The sequence below is a fragment of the Jaculus jaculus genome, chromosome 11 (assembly GCF_020740685.1).
Source record: "Jaculus jaculus isolate mJacJac1 chromosome 11, mJacJac1.mat.Y.cur, whole genome shotgun sequence".
Taxonomy (NCBI): domain Eukaryota; kingdom Metazoa; phylum Chordata; class Mammalia; order Rodentia; family Dipodidae; genus Jaculus; species Jaculus jaculus.
The window spans coordinates 98,651,842-98,672,381 of NC_059112.1; the positions used below are offsets into that span (position 1 = coordinate 98,651,842).

General features: G+C 50.0%; 1 protein-coding gene across 1 annotated transcript in view; it reads right to left on the reverse strand.

Moving 5' to 3' along the window:
* Positions 1-20,540, reverse strand: part of LOC101603457 (nodal modulator 1) — a 60,289-nt gene that overhangs the window by 16,849 nt on the left and 22,900 nt on the right. The window contains exons 10-22 of the mRNA XM_045161285.1: positions 18,643-18,748; positions 18,322-18,472; positions 12,960-13,134; positions 11,417-11,558; positions 10,943-11,074; positions 9,583-9,719; positions 7,375-7,462; positions 4,622-4,685; positions 4,013-4,108; positions 1,840-2,058; positions 1,666-1,748; positions 400-559; positions 136-262 (exon numbers count right to left, since the gene is read on the reverse strand). Coding sequence (XP_045017220.1) covers positions 136-262; positions 400-559; positions 1,666-1,748; positions 1,840-2,058; positions 4,013-4,108; positions 4,622-4,685; positions 7,375-7,462; positions 9,583-9,719; positions 10,943-11,074; positions 11,417-11,558; positions 12,960-13,134; positions 18,322-18,472; positions 18,643-18,748 — 1,680 coding nt within the window. The remainder of the gene's footprint in view (positions 1-135; positions 263-399; positions 560-1,665; positions 1,749-1,839; positions 2,059-4,012; positions 4,109-4,621; positions 4,686-7,374; positions 7,463-9,582; positions 9,720-10,942; positions 11,075-11,416; positions 11,559-12,959; positions 13,135-18,321; positions 18,473-18,642; positions 18,749-20,540) is intronic.

Sequence of the window (20,540 nt, forward strand, 5' to 3'; positions counted from 1 at the left end):
GCAATGGGTGGCCTCCCTATTTTGAGTCTGCATGGTGTGGTCATTATGTGGAAACTGTCAGAAAGTACTTCTCCTGCAATTTATCTCCGACTCACTATATCCTGATGAAATGGCTCTCTCAACACACAATGTTACCTCGAAGCTTACGCCAGCTAAGGCATAAGCCTTGAAGTCTCCCACGGTTCCTTCCACTGCAGTCAGCACATAGCCCTCCTTCTGTGAGGTCACAGTATACTCCAGGTCACTGTGGAGGGGACCAACACTACAGGAAGAGAGCAGAGAGCTGCAAGTGGCTGTCAGTCTCAGAGAAAGCACTCCCTCCCCAAGGGTCTCTGAGCTCCCACCACCTGAGGGGGTGCCCAGCTGGGCCAGGTAAATGCCTCCTCCTCAGGGGCATACCTGTAGGCACCTTTGTCATCAGTGAAGACAGTGATCAGGGGAGAACTCGCCCCCCTCTCACTGATGACAATCTCCACTCCTTCCAGCTCTGGGTGGATCTGGCCTTCCAGGAATAAGCCTGCCTTCCCGTGGATCTCAATCAACTTCCCTGGGCAACTTTCTAAACAGGGAGGAAGCAAACAAGAGAATGAGACAGAGCTGCTGAGGGATTAGAGACATTCAGCTGGGGTTTCCCATAAAAAAGCCTAGAACTCAGATGTTAAAGATGAGAAGCCAGGGCTGGGGAGATGGTTCAGTGGTTAAAGGTGCTTTAGGCAAAGCCTTTGAGCCTAGGGGTTGATTCACCTATACCCATGTAAAGCTAGATGCATAAAGTGGCTCATGAGTCTAGAGTTCGTTTACAGGGGCAAGTTGCCCATACACACATATTCTCTCTCTCTCAAATAAATAGATAAATAAATATATATAAAAAAAAAAAAGAAGAAGAGATGAGGCCAGGTGTGGTGACACATGCCTTTAATCCCAGCACTTGGGAGGCAGAGATAAGAGGATAAAGAGTAAGCCTGGGCTAGAGTGAGACCCTACCTCAAAAACATAAAAACAAAAATAAAATAAGAGATGAGATGAAAAGTGAACTCTGTCTAGCCTCTGCCTTCCCTCAAAGGCTTTGCTTAGCTGCTGCGACTTTAGCAGACAGACCTAAGACTGGGGCTACACGTTTCCTTGTCCTCAGTCTTCATGACTAAGAATCAAGAAGACCACCAGGATGTTATGCTCCCAACACAGTCAACTTCTAAACATGAACCATTTATGCTCACAACAGAACAAGCCCACAGGCTGGGGGGGAAAAATAGCTATCAGAGGCCAAAGATAAGCATCCCATACACGCTCGCACAATCAGTCATGTGTTCGTAACACACACTTGGGCAATCATCCATTCGTCCTGCACTCGTGGAACAAGAGACACAACCGCTCAGACACGTGAAGATCAAACCTCACACTGGGGTTACTGGCAGACGGGCCTTTCCTCTACCTTCTGTTTCAACTGGATAACAATCAAAGGAAACAGTCCTCTCCCAAAAAGATCACCTCAAGTGTAGTAACAAAACCGACACTTACTTCGACCATTCACTCATCTATCAGATAGCAACGGTGAGGTTTCAGAGAGGGTCTCAGATGGCTTACACACACACACTGCACTATGAGAACACAGAACCAGGCTGAAGGTCGCAGAAGCGCAGCACTGCTCAAAGCATGGCCAGGTACCTCCGCTGACGGTGGCTTCCATGAACGGGGGATAAAAGAGCAACTCTTTAGACGAGGGTGTGACGGTGATTTTCTCTCCAGACCTGAAAGAGTCAAGACAGCTGAGGCTGGTGGGTTCTGTCCTCCCCAAAGGGAGAAAGAACACTGTGGAGAGAGGCGTGAGTGCTTGCTTACCGGGCCCAGTAAGAGAAGTCGTAGGAGAAGGGGCCCTGTAACTCATCCACCATCTCCTGCCCCGGAGGCCTGGCCCTTCCTTGCTCGCCCTCTTCTTTGCCATTCTTCTCCCTCTCCTGCCTGCGGGTCTCAATCTCCACCAGCTGCTGCTCCCGCCGCAGCTCCTGGGAGGATTTCAGAGGACCCAAGACCAAGGCTGGCTCACTGTCAATGGAAGACCTGGAAGAGAGGGGAGGCAGCGCACAGGATGTGGTGAGCGATGCCAGGTCGGGTGGGACTTGACGTTGCCACAGCTGCGACGAGTGAGCCAGGACCAAGCACCCTCTGGTGACGTCACAGTGGCATGCTCTTCTGTTTTTAAATGCTAATAGTTCAGCAAAAATAAAAACCGAACCTCCTGGTGCCGCGTAGCTAGTGCTGACCCATCTGGCTGGAACAAAATACCCGACTGTCTAACTTGATGGAACCTCCAGGCTGCACATGGGCCCTGGAGCCATGCCATCGGCTTGTCCTTTCAGTCCACTTTTTATGGAGAGTTCCTTCAGCTGGACAAGTTGTGACACCAGACAAAAGGAAAGAGACTACCTCCCGGCCCTGTAGAATCATGTTTCAGTGGGAAGGGGAGGATGAGCAACAGAAAGACCACATGAAATGAGCTCAGCCAGGCGACAAGAGGGGAAGGCCGGCAGGAAGGGGACTCCTGCCCGAGAGCTTCGCCCCACCCCATCTCCTTCAGTGCGCTCGCTACCTCGGGTCTTCAGCAGGGATATCAAGGACAGAGGACGGGGGACGTGCTCCAGGTCCCAGGTGCGCCTTGACAACCTGCACCAAGTCACCAAGCCTAGCGTATTTCACTTCAGCCCGGAAGGGTCCCAGGGGCTGGCAGCAGCAGCTCCTGGCCCTCAGCCTCCTCGCGAGCCCTCCGATCTGGCCGCTGTTCTCCAGCCCCCTGCCCCTGCCAACCCTCCTCCTCTGCCCCAAACCACTCCTATTCTTGGGCCTCTTCAGTCTGTTGTCTACTCAAGTGAAGCTGGAGAACCTTTTTGAACAACAACAACAAAAAAGTCACTCTCTACTTAAACCGTGACAATGGTGTCCATGAGACATAGACTAAAAACCTCAACTCAGCACAGCCCTTACCCACCTATTCTCCACATCCCAACCCCAAGGACACATCCACAGCTCCATGTCTGCTCTCTGGAAAGACTATACGTTTCAAACAGTAGGGTTATAGCTGAGTAAGCCCAATACCTACTCTCTGACCAGGGGTGAACCAGGTCTGTTTTCCAGCTGTTTGGAACTTTGAGGCAGAAGAATCACAAATTCAAGGTGAGCCTGGACAACTTAGAGAGACCCAGGGATATTTTTTATAATCATGGAAAATGTTAATAAAAATTGTGAAAAAAAAAAAATAAAAAATAAAAAGACCAAGGCTACAGCTCAGTGGTAGAGCACTTGTGCAGCAAATCCAAAGCCACGGGGGTTCCATCCACAATACAAGTATGTGTAATTCTCTGTATCAGTGGTAGAGACACAAAAAAGCAAAACAAAAAAAAAAAGTAAGGGCCAGAAATGAAAACGCAGCTGAAAAGGCAACTTCAATGAGACAGGCAGGAGCAGGTTACTTAGGGCTCCACTGTATTGACAAGACAGTCACGCTGCCCCAAGTTTCATTTCCTGAGAAAATTGGGGTGCCAGCTGAACCTCAGCACATAGCAGAAAACCTAGAGGTGACAGCCTACCTTTCAAATACTATCTCTCTGACCCTTCTGTATTGGGGGCCATCTCTATTTCCCAGACCTTCAAGAAAGGATCCAAAGAAAACCAGGCAATTTTTCTGAATTTGCTAAAACACTTGAAATACAATGAATAAACCCCAAAGGGTCTTTTTCCCTTAGCGAAGAAGTACAGAGTTCAAACAGAAATTTAAGATACCAAATCAAGCTGTCAGAAGGCTCTTCCTCACCCACAGTCAATCCCTGAATCATAAAAGAAAAGGATCCAGGCAGCTGTGAATTTATGGCTGTGTCATTTAAGTGTAAGAGAGGGAAAGCCATTTGTATACACACCTAGAGATAAGAAATCCAAGTCATCTTCTGAGAGTCTATTAGAGAACTCCCCAGGCCTCATGCACTGCCTCCCGCTCCAGCCCACCGAAGAACACTCATCTTACTTGATAGTCACGGTGACATCCATCATTTTGTCAGTGGTGATAGTTCCAAGGACATGGTGGCGAATGGCTGTCAACGTCAAGATACTGGGTGAAGACCTGCAAATCGGAAGTGGAGAGAACCCACTAGCAATTCCACTGCTCTTTCCCCAGGGAGCACCTGCGCCCTCGTGGGCGACCTTCCCCTTCCTGAAACACACTGGGGACGAGCCCTTCGGCTGGGATGACGTAACTCAGGAAACCACAGGAGGCTTTGCAAGAGTGAAGTAATTATTCCCAGAACTTTACACTTCCAGCTCCCAGAGGATCCCACACATACTTGTGAAGAATACAAACATGGCAGAATTGAGCTGGAATTCCCATTACCGACAGGAGGTTTGACAAAGACCACATGTGAGCCACTTTACAGCACAGCCTTCAACCGAGTTTACAGAAGTCCTGGGAAGGAGAATCTGCCTCCATTTCCTAAACCAATACCTGAAAACCCATCTAGAAACCCACTTTAATGCCTAACTTTGCTTCATGAGGAAACCAAACAGGAACATTCCTTTTGTGTTCAGAGATTGGCAGCCAATTTCAAGCCCCTCCCAGAATGCACATGCTCCAGCTCACGTGTCATAGGTGTAGAAGGCTTGCTCAAACCGGTGGCAGGAACGAGGGGTTACTTTGTACACACCTATAGACAGGAAATCAAGGGTATTTTCAGAGCAGAGTCATTATGCTAAGTAATTCCAACACTGAAATCTAAGGCAGCTTGTGTCATCTGAAAGCTCAAAACATACTGTGGGTCTGTGATAACAGTATCAGAAATAATGGGCTGGCTTCTTTTGGGCTACCAATGATATCTTCCCCTGTCCTGTCCACCGCCCTCTCCCGAGCAGTTTCTCATTCGCCGTATGTCTGCAGTGGGAGCTAATGCACACCCACCCACAAAGGAACAAATTAGACTGGAAATATCTTTCAAATAACACAACTGAGTCAGTCCAGTAAGGATTCCTTACAGGTGGCAGGAGCAGGGGAGGCCCAGGGCACTAAGAACAACGAGGGTGACGGCTGGATTAGGGGTACAGCTCCTTATTTGCTGGACGGAGCGTCAATGACACGAAGAAGCACAGTGTAATTTCTTATCCCACCCTCCTGCGGCCCTTTGCCAATCCTCTGGCCAGACTTCCCACGGAAGCTGCAACCCCCTCTGCTGCTTGATCACATGGAGCAAGCCCTGGCAAGTTGACCAGCTGGTCGACTTCTCCACCATTGGCTGCTCTTTCCTCCCTCAGACACCGATGTGCTCACCTAGCTTAGCATCGTGCTGGGCCAGATGCGGCCCTGCCTTCATGGGGCTTACCATCTGCGTTTGTCAATGGTGGTCACTAGCACCACCAGTGACAAGTGCCCTGGGAAAGAAACGAGTGCTGCCAAAAGGAGGGCAAAAAGACACTGGGGGACCATGCCCCCGAGGAGCGATACTGAGCAAGAACTGGGGTGAGAACTGCAAATGCCAGGTGCAGAGTACGCAAGAGGGCATGTGGCAGGAACGACGCCTGCAGCCCAGTTGCTCCTTCACATCTGGGAAGTCCCATGCCCTCCAGTATCAATGAAGCTGTCCTTCCTCCCCCAATAACAGACCCTTGCCACCTACAGGGCAACAATGTGGCTGGCCTCGGGCGATAAATCCATGTGACCCAGCATTTCTTACAGCAACAGTAATGTGATAACCTTGGCCAATGAGACACAAGGAAGCTTCAAGTTGGGGTGTAGGAAAATGGTTGCCTCCCCATATTTCTGCTATAAACACAGCAAGTTCCCTGGGCCAACCTTGGCCATACTGAATACCTAAGTCAGAAAGCCATGGGAAAGACCCAAGGAATCAGATACCCCATCACTGGAACAGGATGGCAGCCGTATGTTGCCAACCCTTCCTTATTGGGCCCACCGGATGGCACTACGGCATGAGTTCGTCACTTGCCACAAAGGCTCGCACAGGAAGGCACTGGAGCTGCAGTGGGGGAGCGGCACTCGGGGCAAGGTGACCCGGGCCATGGCCAAGTGAAAGGCTTTGTGTTTATCTTGAGGATCAGGAGCCACGGCTTACTGACCAGGAAACTGTACTGTAAACCATGTGGCTTGGCACATGACGTGACGGGTGATGTGACACAGGCCTGTGAGCAGGACGGTTGGGAACAAGGCCAGCCTGGGCTACTTAGCAACACCCAGCTTCAAAAATCCCAAAGCCCAGAACAACGAAACACGACAGGACCAGGCAGTGCTGTGTGAATATCAAGTTCAAATGCAAGATTGTAGTCTTAAAAAAATTAAACATAAATTTGCCATAGGATTGAGCCATTCCATTTCCAAGTATTTAAATGAGAATGTGAGGACACACACTTTTACAAGGCTCATGACATTACTTATAATAGCAAAAATATCAAAACAACAACACAAATCTGTAAACAATCCCAGTGTCCAAATGGCAAATATTTGGCTACAAAGAATGTGACATGGACACACTAGAAGGGATACTAGTCAGCAATAAAATGGACCAGAGCTTGGATCTATATGCCACAAGCTGCCTCAGCTGAAAACCATGTTAAATGGAAGGAGTTAGATAGACAAGACACCAGGATTAGGCCCAGAGAAACAGAACATGAGCTGGTGGCTGCTGGAAGAGGGCTGGGAACTGACTGTCAACAGGCACAAGGATCTTACTGGGGGCAATGAAAATGCCCAAACCTGGACAATAGTAGTACAATCTGGTAAATTTGCTAAAAATCACTATGCACACATTAGATAAATGACATTCTTGTTTTTATGGTACAGAGGATTATACCCAGGACTCAAATAAGCTAGGTAGGTGCTCTACCACTGAGACACACTGCAAGCCCCCAAGTGGGTGAATGTCATGCTACACAAATTATATCCCTGGAAAGTTAAAAGACAGAGACAATAGCCGGGCATGGTGGCGCATGTCTTTAATCCCAGCACTCGGGAGGCAGAGGTAGGAGGATCGCTGTGAGTTCAAGGCCACCCTGAGTCTACATAGTGAATCCCAGGTCAGCCTGAGCTAGAGTGAGACCCTACCTTGAAAAAAATAAAATTAAAAAGACAGAGACAGAGAGAGGCCTGCAAAGACTGAGGCAGACCACTGTGAAGAGAGGCCACTGGCCAACAGCGTTATCACTTCAGAAGGTGACAGGACCTAGGATCTACTCAGCAAACCCATGTGACCAGGGACGCTTGCCACTCCAGTCCCTGGGGGTGAGGGGAGACAGAAAGTAAGAGTGAACACAGCACAGCCAGGACTGACAGGCACACACTAACAGAACTGCCATGGGAAACCCCGTCATCAGACCACCCTACAGGCTCACCAGGCTGGGACAGGCAAAACCGGTTGACTCCTCTAGAGAGGTTGTAAATCCCCACGTTCTCAGGCCCATTTCCATCCTGATGGAACTCCTGCAGGAGCAGAGACAACACGTGACTTTCAGGGTGGGAGAGGGGGAATGGAGACACCGTAGTGATTAATAATATTTCTGCTTCCAAGTCAGTCATGTGTTTTACCCATTAATCATTTGAGCGCTTGGGTGCCCTGGGAAAATTAAAAGACTTCAAAACTTTCAGTTAATCAGCTCATCTTTAGTGAGCACCTGCTATGTGACGGACACAGGGCTGGGCTCTGGAAGCACTGCTGTGGCCCTATTCTGGGGAAAAAGGGCTCAACATTCAATTTAGAAAATCAGAAAATCCGGGCTGGAGAGATGGCTTAGCGGTTAAGCGCTTGCCTGTGAAGCCTAAGGATCCCGGTTCGAGGCTCGGTTCCCCAGGTCCCACGTTAGCCAGATGCACAAGAGGGTGCAAGCATCTGGAGTTCGTTTGCAGTGGCTGGAGGCCCTGGCACGCCCATTCTCTCTCTTCTCTCCCTATCTGCCTCTCTCTCTCTCTCTGTCACTATCAAGTAAAAATAAAAATAAAAAGACAAAAAAAATAAAAAAAGAAAAAAGAAAATCAGAAAATCCACACGTCAACAAATGAGTGAGTGGGTTCAGCTAGGAGTGACATAGCCAAGAAGCCCAGAGCCAGAAGAAATCACAAGCTTGCTGGAACCAGGGAAGCCAGTGTGGTTGGAGCAGAGAGTGACCAGGAGAGGAGGTGAGGTGGGCTGCCTTTAAGGAATATAGATCTTAAGCTATGAGCCACAGAAACTCACTGCAGGTTTAAGAACAATGCCTGGCTCTAACCCAGGTCCTGCACTAAAGCAGTGTGCAGCAGCTAAGGCAGTAGACTCTCTCAGTTCTTCCTGAGCCTAGCAGAGCAACCTTGTCACTGCCATTTGCCTCAGTTTCTCTGCTGGGATCTAAAATGACAGTTGCCACTGATCAATATTTTAAAAAATTTTAAAAAAAAAAGACATAGAGGGGCTGGAGAGATGGCTTAGCAGTTAAGGCGCTTGCCTGTGAAGCCTAAGGACCCAGGTTCAACTCCCTAGAACTTGGGTAAGCCACAGGGACAAGTTTGACACAAGAGCACAAGGTGGCACATGCATCTGGAGTTTGACTCCACATGGCTAGAGGCCCTGGTGTGCCAATTCTCTCTCTCTCTCGCTCTCTCGCATAAATTATGTAAAGCTCATGGGTAGGGCTGGCAAGATGGCTTAGCAGTTGAGGCCTGTGAAGCCTAAGGACCCAGGTTCAACTTCCCAGTACCCATGCAAGCCAGATGCACATGGTGGCGAAAACACTTGGAATTCATTTGCAGTGGCTAGAGACCTGGTGTGCCCATTCTCTGTCTGCCTCTTTCCCTTTCTCACAAACAAATAAATTAATTAATTAAATTAAATAAAGCTCATAGGTAAACTTCAAAGATACTCCCTGTCTACCACCAGACAGGTACAGCCAATAAGAGAATAGGCTGGGCCTGATGGCACTGACCTGTAATTCCAGCTAAAAATGAGGCTGAGGCAGGAGGACTGAAGTTCAAGAACAGCAGGGGAAACTTAATGAGTCCCTATTTGGAAAAAAAAAAGTAAAGGGGGGGGACTCAATGACAGAGTGTTTGTCTAGCTTGTTAAGCCCCAGCACTGCAAAATAATAAGTAAATGAAAAAAATAATTGAATAATAAACAGGAAAATAAACAAATACAAAATCAGAGAAAAGAGAAAACAACAGCTCTGCCTTCCATACTAGAAGCAATACTCTAGAGAGAGCATTTCATAATAAACAACAGCAGGGTAGACAAGAAAAGTCTGCCTATGACAGGACTCACCGAAACCTCCTCCTAACCTGAGAAGTGGGGGGTAGGACCCCAGTGCTAGAGAAAAGGACAGAGGCTCAGAAACAGAAGTAAACTTGTCTAAAGCCTAGAACCACCCGCCAGAGTGGCCTGAACACCGGCAACTTTTTCCTGCTAGGGATTTCGCGCACCCTGATGCCACCTCGCCTGACAGGTGGGCACCTCAGGTAGGAAAGGAGAGCTGGCTGACTGTCATCTCCCTCCACGTCAGTATCCCGGTCCTGGGTTCCCCCTCATCGAGCAAGCCTGCCCTACACCGCGCTCGTCTCCAGCGGGGCGGGCGTACCAGAGTGATGGCGTGAGACAGCGAGCAGCGCAGCATGTAGCCGGTCTGTCTGAACTCCACGGCCGGCACGTCGTCGTCCACCACCTCCACCTCCAGGCTCTTGTTCTTCCAGCACCAGTCCTCATGCATGATGCTTACTGGAAAGCCAACCCCAGAGGTGCATAGGTGCCAGCCCGCCGCCCGCTCCCACCTCCAGAGAACAAGGAAGGGTGCACGCACATGTGCCTACACCTGTGACCGCAGTACTCAGGTCGGGAGGATCAAGAATTTAGGGCCAGCTTGAGTTACACAGTGAGACCCTGACTCAGGAAAAAATAAGGGGCGGGGGGGGGGGGGGGAGAGTGGGTGTGTTTGTATACACGTATACAGACGCCTTGGAAAAGATTACTCCAGTGGTCACTAACATCACCAACAAAGAAAACTCACTGGGCTGAAAACATCAGGCTGCAGGGGTCAGGGGTCACCAGACTTTTCTAGACCTATGTTAAAAAAATATATGGCCCAGCTAGGCGTGGTGACGCACACCTTTAATCCCAGCACTCGGGAGGCAGAGGTAGGAGGATCGCCATGAGTTTGAGGCCACTCTGAGACTACATAGTGAATTCCAGGTCAGCCTGGGCTAGAATAAGACCCTACTTGAAAAACCAAAATAAATAAATAAATAAAGGCCCTTTGTTTATGTGAGACCTTGAAATACAGCCCAGGCTGGCACTGAAATCCTGGGATCAAGCCATCTTCCCAAACAGCGGGGACTTCAGGCCAGTGCCACCACAACAAGGTATTTGCAGCTTTGCAGTCTTGGCTACTGGCCTCAGCCACTGTCCCTCAGGGGCAGCTACTATCTGCCCAGAAATACCTGGGCGTGGCTGGGGTCTATGAAGACTTTATAGAAACAAGCAGTTGGCCGGTGGGCTGGTGCTTGCCAAACCTGATGTGGCAGAAAACACAACTACGCAGTAAGAAAGTCTCCTTCGTCTGCTGGCCCTGCCGGCTGATGAGCTTGGTGTGCCCTGGCAGGCGGGCAACACGAGAAAACGGGCACCCCCTGCCCACCAGACTCCAGAAGGTTCATGCTTCTGACTTCATTTAGTCTCACCTTCTGCAAAGGGTCTTGTGCCAGTTTACAGGTGAGAAAGCCAAACCTCAGGGGGAGGGGGGAGCTGGGACTGAGCAGCAAACACAGACGGAATTGTCATGCTGCCCTCTCTGGCATTGAGGGAAAAAACGGTGTGAGTCAGGACACATGCTACAAAGCAGATGCGGCCAACAATGCCCAATCAATGCCAGGAGGAAGATCCACATTTTAACACAAGGGAGAAAGGGCTGGGGAACTTCACACGGGGTCATAGTCCCATCTTACTTTTGTATTTCCCAGGCAGCACGCTGTCAAACGTGAAGGTCATGGAGTTGACCTTGCCAGAGAGCTGGAGGCTGCGCTTCTCACCCTGGCGGCTCAGGGACTGCAGGGTCACCAGCAGGTCACCGCAGGTGTCTGCAGAGGAGACAGGAGAACTGACAGAGCTGCTGTCACAAGCCCCAGCATGCACCAAGGGGCTCAGGCTGCACCTGGGAGCTCCTGGGAGAGGCCTCAGGCGTCCTTGTGGGACCTGCATGTCAGCCCACAGCCAACAGCGAGACCCCGCTGGGTCTGACTGAACAGAGTCTGATTCTACCCTGAAGAAAACCCAACAGGCTCCTCAGAAGCCAAAGTAGGAACATTCTAGAATATCCCTGAGGTAATGACTCAATCAATAACACACAGGATAAGCCTCAGAACTCCTCTACAGGAGCGGCACCTCCTCCACTCTGCTTTTGCCGTGAAGCAACACCTTACCCAAACAGGAGACTTTTCCAGAAACAGACGCCAAGAACTGCACAAAGGCCACATCCATCACAGGTCTGTCGGTCACAGTGAGAGGAAACGTCTGAGGTTTCAACATCAGCCCGGCTCTGGTCTCAGCCTCAGGCACCACCACCTGCAGGAACAGGGACTGACACGCCAGGCCGCAGGGCAGCGGAGCCCCAGTCCCGAGCACTGCACTTCCCATCGGGGCCCAAAGCAAAGCAGACATGACGGACCAAGTCCCAACTGCAGGCCTGAGCCAGCTGTGGTGAGTCACACCTGTACTCAGCACTCAGAAGACTGAGGCAGGAGGATGGCCTCAAGTTCCAGAGCTACAAAGTGAGATGTCTCAAGAGAAAAAAAAACGTTTTATGTGGATTAAAGAAAAAAACAAAACAGAACAAAACAGCCTGCAACAGTCCTACAGATGGACACAAAAGTGTGTCTGACAGAATTCCCCAGAGGCACATGACAGACAGCAATCACCTTACACTGCTTAGAATCCACACGACACACAGCCCCTTCCAGGTCTTAGGTTATTCATGATGTAAGCTGTGAACTTGCCAATACTACGAATAATTACTTTGAAGAATTAAGTCATTTACTGAATGACTGGTTAATTTTTTTGTTTGAGACAGAGCATCACTGTGTAGCCCAGGCTGGCCTCATGTTCCTCCTGCCTCAAGTCTCTACAGTGCTGACTGCAGGTGTGTCCCACCAAGCATGGCTTCTATCTTTCTCTCTGAGCCTTTCCTGTGCTCAGAAAGAGGCAAGGGAAGGGGACAATGATTCCAATTTTCTTCCCAGTAAAGATGACCTTACAAAACCACCCTTCTCTGTACTTCCCATAGAGCTTTTAAAAAGCCATCAATGTGGCCATCTCTGTATCATTACACTGGCAAATGTCTGACATGGCTGCTGTTGGCCCCATACCACACTGTGGGGGGGTGGGGGGGAGCAGGGAGGATGTTATTCTTCTTCCCTGTGTCCTCACAGAGGCCCTGGAGGGTCTCCCCTACCAGAGCTGGGAGCTGCTCCTCATGGCTGATTTGAGTGGTGAAACCTGCCAACCCCAGGGCCTCTGCCCTGGAAGACTGGAAGACAGCAGCTGATCTCTGATGCCTTATCACCTGCTGAGCACAGCTAAGCTCATGCCTGGCCCCTTGCGGGGAGACCCCAGTCCAGGGGCTTCCCTGGTGTGGAGTCAGCGCAGGGGAGGGCAGGGAAGCTCTGTTTTGGACTCAAAAGCCCAGCACTGCCGAAGTTCCTGAGCTGGAATGAAAGAAGAGCTGGGCTCTGCTCTCCTCTGGGCCTGTGGACATCTAAGAGCAGCGGGAGCCTGGGAAGGTGGAAGAGGGAAGGAGCTGCCCCGAACACTAACACGCAAACAGGGAAAGAGAGGCTCAGCCTTACTTCTGAGCCGGTGCCTGCCGGGCCCACCCTGCCACGCTGGGGTTGAAACGCTCCTCACACTCCAGTTCAGCCCACGGCCTCTCCTCCTGGCTGGCATTTGAAGAAATACAACCCCTCACACCTGGACTTTGTAGGCTCCTGGCTTTGCTTTAAAGCAGAACGACCCGTGAGCGTCTGTCTCCGAGGTGACCAGAGATCTGTCCTTGTCTTGGGAGGACAGGACCACTTTGTATTTACTCGTCTGCTTGCCGGTATCAGGGGAGCGGAGGATGGAGATCTGACCGCAGACGCTGAACCTGCAACAAGAACTGTTCATGTCAGGTCTCAGCAACAGCAGGCCAGCCCCCGCAGCCCCCGCAACCCCCGCAGGTGCCCTCTTCCTGCCAGAGGCTGATGGAGACAGACTGCATGCCGAGTGATTCCAGAAGGCACAGGACCTTTCTGCAGCAGGGCCCAGGGCAGGGCTGTGATAAGCCCCTGCAGCAGAAGCCGTTTTCAGAAAAGCCACAGGTAATAAACATGTTTCAGGTCCCCCCACCAAAAAAAAATAAAAATAAAAATAATAGCCGGGTGTGGTGGCGCACACCTTTAATCCCAGCACTCAGGAGGCAGAGGTAGAAGGATCACTGTGAGTTTGAGGCCACCCTGAGACTACATAGTGAATTCCAGGTCAGTCTGAACTAGTGAGACCCTACCTCGAAAAACCATAAATAAATAAATAAATAAATAAATAAATAAATATAAAAATGTTTCAGGTCACTGGACTGACAACCTGAGCTAGCCCTAACAAGTAAGAGCAGCCAGCTGTCTGCAAAACTAGGCCCAAAATGAGGCAGGGTTACCCAGACACCTTCCATGCTTAGGAACAGATCTAGTGCATGGACAGAGAGGGTAAGCAAGATAAAAAATGCAAAGCCAGCCGGCTGTGGTGGTGCATGCCTTTAGCATTCAGGAGGCTGAGGTAGGAGAATCACTCTAAGTTCGAGGTCAGCCTGACACTAATTGCAGGTCAGCCTTGGCTAGAGTAAAACCCTGCCTTGAAAACCCCAAATAATAATGATAATAATAATAAAATATAATAAAAATGCAAAGCCAGAATCCAACTCTTCAGGAGCAACAGAACAGCCCCATAACAGCAGTGATGCGGACTGGAGCTTCGGGGCCCAGCAGTGTCCCTGGAGAAACATGACAAAGACACGTCACTGTCCTTGGGACGCTTCGTTTCCTGCTCAGCTACAGCTGGAGGCCAGGTGTCTCTCCAGCTCTAATTTTAAACAATCACAATAGATAAAAATCACTGCAGATAAAAAAGCATCTTCCGACAGGCACTGAAGAACGTTGGATTCTGACAACTCTGGAGTGAGCTACGTGCCGGGGCAAGCACTCTGCCTTGATGGGCCAACAGCAAAAGCTGCAATGTACAATTTAGACATAAGGAAAAACACGGTTATGTCTCTGGAGCTCACCATCTACCGAGGGTTCACTCACTGCAGCCTACGGGCCCTCACTTGCTTCTGTGTGGACGGCCACATAAGAATGTCTTTATACTCTTCCATGGCCAGATGAAGAAAAGCCAAAAGGGGGAGGACATCTGACAAACAAGGGAAAACTGCATGGTATGACGATCTCCACATGCAGAGTTAGGCTTCACCACAACCCAGCCACATCGGCTCCTCTGTGAGCTGTCCAGGTGGTCTTTATCACAGAGGCCTCGGGCTCTGTGAGAATCCAGTATCCATTCTCTGGTTTGCTGAGCCCTGATGGGGATTAACAGGTCTGCACCCCTGCAGTGTGCTTTCAAAATGAAAGGACAATGGGGCTGATGGAATTATTCCTAAGGATATTCTATGTACCTGGCAGGGGACAAGTCACACAGTGTCTGTTTCCAAATAGTTTTCTGCCTCCTTAAATTTCACTCACCCTCCCCCCCAAGGTAGATCTCTCACTCTAGCCCAGACTGACCTGGAACTTGCTCTGCAGTCCTAGAACCCACAGAGATCCTCCTACCTTTGTTTCCCAAGTGCTGGGGTTAAAGGCATATGCCACCACACCTAGCTTAAATGTAACTTTTTTCTTTAGAGAGAGAGTGGGAGCGAGATAGAGGGAGAGAGAGAATGAGAATTGGCAAGGGCCTCAGCCACTACAGTCAAACTCCAGATGCTTGTGCCACCTAGTGGGCATGTGGGACCTTGCACTTACGTGGCTTTCAGGGAACCTGGAGAGATCGAACCTGGATCCTAAGGCTTCACAGGCAAGCACCTTAACCGCTAAGCCCTCTCTCCAGCCCCAATTTAACCAATTTAACTATTTTTTTTAAAGAAAGAAATTATTATTGCTTTATATTTTAGCAAGAAAAAAACATTTAATTTTTTTTGTTTTGTACTCAGTGTATACAGTCAAGTTGGTACCATCATTAGCCTCTTCCCTGTCCCAATTTAACTATTTTTAAAGATATTTTTATATATTTGCAATCAGATCGAGAGAAAATGGGCATACCCGGGCCTCTAGCCACTGCAAACAAACTCCAGATATGTGTGCAACTTTGTGCATCCAGCTTTATGTGAGTACTGGGGAACTGAACCTGAGCTGTCAGGCTTTGCAAGCAAGCACCTTTAACTGCTGAGCCACCTCACCAGTCCAAATTTAACTATTTTAACCGTAATCTCTCTTAGTTCATATTCTCAACTACAAGATTCCTAGATGATTCCTCACACCTCAAATATATATTGATTTTTCATTTGAAAAACTAAAGGAAAAAGAAGCGAGCTCAATTACACTGAGGTGTTACAACTTACTGTGCTTCCATAAAGTACTGCCAAAGGCCTTGATGTGTTTTATACAAAACCTATGATCCTGGTACACACGCAATAGTTTCTCAGAGTTGTTTGGACAGAGTCAGGGTTTGATTTTTAAATGAATTGGGAAATGAGTTTATATATATACATATGAAAAAGGAAACATGGGCTGGAGAGAAAGCACTAGCTGTGGAGCATGAGTGCCCCACTTCAAGCTCCAGATCCGCCTTGGAGAGCTTCCGTAATGTCACCACCCAGGTGGGGAGTTGGGAGGAGGACTTGGGAGAATTTCCTGGAAGCTGCTGGAGTACACAGTAAAAACAAGAGCAGAGCTAATCCAGGGAGAGAGCCCTGCCTCCGACGAGGTGGAAAGGCGGGAGCTGGCCTGGAACCTGACCGACTCCACATGCGCTAGGACATGCACACACCCCACACACACAAAGGCAGCGGGAGTGCCCGGCCTAGCATAAGCAAAGCTCTGGGTTTGATCCCAGCCCCATAAAATGGGGCGGGGGGGGAGAGAACATGCTTGACCCTGACCCTGGCCCACCTCCAATAACCATGATGAGTTTGCCCAAAGATGTCTCCCTCACACTGGTTTTCCTACTTTGGTACAGTGTCTCGTGCCTCCACACGCCCATCTCCCACCTTCTGCGCCTGCCTATCAAATCCTTGGGCTCGTTTCCTCTGCGGCCAGCACCCCGGTCCCAGCTGCCCCCCCCTCCCCTGCATCTCCTGCGGACTGCCACAGGCTCCTGTCCGGCTTTCTGCTAATCCCTCTCCACCCAGCAGCCATGTAGGAAAAAAGAGTTTAAACCCCACAACCCACATTGCCCCCGTTGACAACAGCTTCCTGTGACATCTGGAAGCAAAGCTGTCCCCATTGCACAGCAGCACAGGGCTCTCGTGTGGGGGAGACAGGGAGACCTAAACGCAAGAACTCGTTCCTAAGGATGGGTGGCCTCCTTGCACATCTCCTACCATGAATGACTCCCACGTGTTCACAGAGAAGGCCACAGCAGGCCTTCCATTGGTTTTCCAGGGGTTCGCTGCCCCAGCTTTCTTGTTGGGTACCACCTTGTTCCTAAAATTGACTTTCATGGCTCTTGTGACCACAACCATGTCAGTCCTCCTAGAGCTTCCCTTCAGTGCTGGCACTCCACCTCAGAGGACTATTCTAACCCTCCCTCTCCTGGGCCATCCCGAGATGCACAAGACATCCTAGTGTCTGTGAGAGAGTGCCACCTAGTGGGCATGTCACCTAACTGCCAACACACCAAAGGCCACAGGAACTCTCAGGCTGGGAACCCCTTTCCAATCTGTCCTTGATGTCTCTCTTGTCTGCTGGCCATCTACCAGCTTCCTCTATGCCCCAGAATGCCTTCTTGCCACACTCTGGTTATGTCTGAGTATGTTCCCTAAGGCTTCAGGTGTTTAATCCTCAACAAATATGGTGAAGGGTGGAAACCTTATCCACAGTGGTGTTTTGCTGTTGGGCCTTGGGGAGGTGACTAGGATTAGATAAGGCACCGGGTGGAGCCCTGCCCCCAACACACACATATTCTCTCCCTCTCTCTCCATTTCTTCCTGGGGCACCTGTGCGGTCTCAGGACTCTGCCCGGGGCAGCACCCCATTCCGGAACCTGAGCTGAGAAGCACACCTCTTTAACTCACCCACAGCTGCAGAACTGGGTTACTGGCAACAGAAAATGGACTCACACACCTACCAGAAACAAAACCAAATAAAAACCACCCTGAGTTCATACTCATCCTGGGCCTCACCCGAGAGAAGCTGTGCCCTGGCACGGATGTGGGTGCGCAACGTCCCCCGCAGCTGGAGGTACTATTTTGGAAGGTTCTAGAGACTTTGGGAGGTGAGGCCAACCTGGAGGAAGTAGATCTCTGGGTGTAGGTCCTTGGGAGAATATTATCCCCGGCCACTTTCTTTCCCCCTCTGTCTGCTGTCTCTGTCCTACCCCCTCAGCTTGAGGTGAACAGCTCTCCTCTGCCACACACTTCTGAGCCATGATGATCTATCCAAAGGACAATGGACTGAGTCCTCTAAAACCATGAACCAAGACCACTGCCCCCTTAAATTGTTCTCTCAAGCGTTTTGGTCACAGGAATTTCGAAGTATCTGGTCCATCTCCTACCAACCACTGGGCTGGGAAGGGACCCACATTCCTGTCCCTGCCCAACACTGTACACCTCAGCAATGCCACACTCTATGCTGCCATCCACACCCACCACCGGGAGTCAGCGTGCTTCTGCTCAGGTGGGCTCTCTCTGTACTTGCTTTATATGACCAAAGAGCACCAATCCTACGCAGGGTGTCCACTCCAAGCATGTAATCAATGACCCAGCAGGAAGAATGCTTTCAATGACCCAGCACATCTCAACCCAGGAGCCACAGAACCCTCCAGTCCTCGAGGATCGGGCAAAGAAACGTTTCACAGAAGTAAGGGCCCACAAGAAAGGCCTTTCTAATTTAACACGCCCATGCCAACTCTGAAGCAAACATGCAGCAGTTCCTAAGATCCAGCATTCACCTTTCTAAAGAAAAGCGAGTCTGAATGTCTTAAGAGGCGTCAGAATAGGATGTGGGACACAATCAGGAAAGAGGGGAAGCCTGACTGACACCAGGAGTGGGGTGCTACACACACCCAAGACCCCACACAGTACACTCACCCTGTTGCTATGAGGTCAGCCAACTGTGGGGTGTTGGGTGCTATCTTAATGGTGACCACCTCAAAGTAGAGGTGCTCCTTCTGAGCATGGATGGTGTATGTCCCAGTCGTGATGTTCTCCAGGCGAAAAGAGCCGTCGGCTTTTGTTCTCACTGAAACGAAATCACATGAACCAGACACGACCGTATATCTAGCACTACACAAGAACTAGGGAGGCTTTACGGACCTTGTTGGTTTTCAAAAGGTCAGTGGAAGTTCTTTACTTTCCAGTTCTTTCTATGGTCCAAAACTGACCCTTCTACCCAGCCCAACAATTGCCCACCTTTGATCTGGTTGTTCAAGGTGACCACAGCCTCCGGGACTCCTTCTCCTTCAGGTCCGTTCAAGACTCTCCCAGTCACCGAGAATCCCATGACATGGAACACAGGCTAGAACAAGGGCAGAGGCGTTCAGGCCTGAGCCACCAGGGGTCCTCTCCCCAGCACCCTGTGCTGATGTCCACCCTCTCCAGTCTTCTCCCAGTCCCGGTGTCAGCCGGGCTCCCCCTCACCCCAGTCCTGGTGTCAGTCGGACTCCCCCTCACCCCCAGTCCTGGTGTCAGTCGGACTCCCCCTCACCCCAGTCCTGGTGTCAGCCGGGCTCCCCCCTCTCTCCCAGCACCTGGCTTTTCCACTGATGACCATCAACGTGGTAAAAATGTCCCGCAGCTCACTTCCCAGCCCAGAGGTCGCTGCCTATGGCACACATAAGCTTCCCTAGCTGCGACCCCTCCTGCTCTTCAGACACCTCCATTCTGGTAACCAACCTCCCAAGCACAAACTCCAGCATCACCTGAGACCTTGGCCTGTCTCTCCAGCATTGCCTGGTACTCTGGCCCCCTCCAGCACTGACTGGGACCCCTGACCCATCTTTCCAGTGCCAAGCTATTTGTGAGCCCCCTCGGCAAGGCATAAGTACCCTCAATTTAAAGCCATATCCCAAGTTCTAAAGGGCTCTACCCAGAAAGCCCCCTCTCACACAGCTCTGGTCCAAACTGTATATGCCCTGCTTGCTGTGAAAACCACACCTGAGTTCTCTCAAGAGGTGCTGAGCTGCAGCCCCTCTGACTTCAAGTCCACTACCACCCACCTTCTGATAACTTGTCTTCTTCTCACTATAACGTAAGTGTTCCTAAGCTCAAGGCCTGCCTGGGTTACACAGAACATAAGCTCCATGGAGATAGGCCTGTTCTGCCTTCACTTCCTGCTACACAGCAGACAATCAGCGGATGACTCCTGAATGAATACATGCATGTGTGCACTTCAAAGCAGTATCGAGTAAAAATTTAGCCTGCCATTGTACCTATAATCCCAGCACTTGGGAGGTAGAGACAGGAGGATCTGGAGTTCAAGGATATCCTCGGCTACATAGTGAGTTTGAGGCCAATCTGGGCCACATGTTACTCAGCAACAAAAAGAAAATTCCGCAGGCGTGGTGAACACACCTGTAATCCCAGCACTTAGAAGGCTAAATCTGGAGAGTCCTTAATTTGATGCCAGCCTGGGATACATAGGGATTCCTTGTTGCAAAAAGACAGGGAAAAAGGAAGAGAAGGTGGGAGGGAGAAAGGAAATGAAAGAGGGAGAGAAGAAAGAAAGGGAGAAGGAAGGAAGAAAAAGAGAAAGAAGGGAAAGAGGGGAAGGAAAGAAAAAGGAAAGGAAGGGAAAAGAGAAGGAGAAGGGAAGAAAAATGTGAAAAGATAAGCCAAGCGTGGTGGCACACGCCTTTAATCCTAGCACTGGGGGTGGAGGACAGAGGTAAGAGATCACTGTGAGTTTGAGGCCACCCTGAGAATACAGAGTGAATGAATTCCACGTCAGCCTGAGCTAGAGTGAGACCTTATCTCAGAAAAAAAAAAAAAAAAAAAGAGCCAGGTGTGGTGGCACATGCCTTTAATCCCAGCACTTGAGAGACAGAGGTAGGAGGATCACCATGAGTTTGAGGCCACCCTGAGAGACTACATAGTGAATTCCAGGTCAGCCTGAACTAAAAAAAAAAAAAAAAAAAAGAAGAAAAGAAAGAAAGAAAGAAGAGTTCCCTTTTCATTCAGGTGACCCTTCTTAATCCTAAAAACAATTGGTAATCCATCCACCTGCCCACTTACTGATTCATACCTACACCCAGCAAGTATTTTCATGGGCACCTACTGTATGCCAGGTGATAAAGCATGGTGGGAATAAG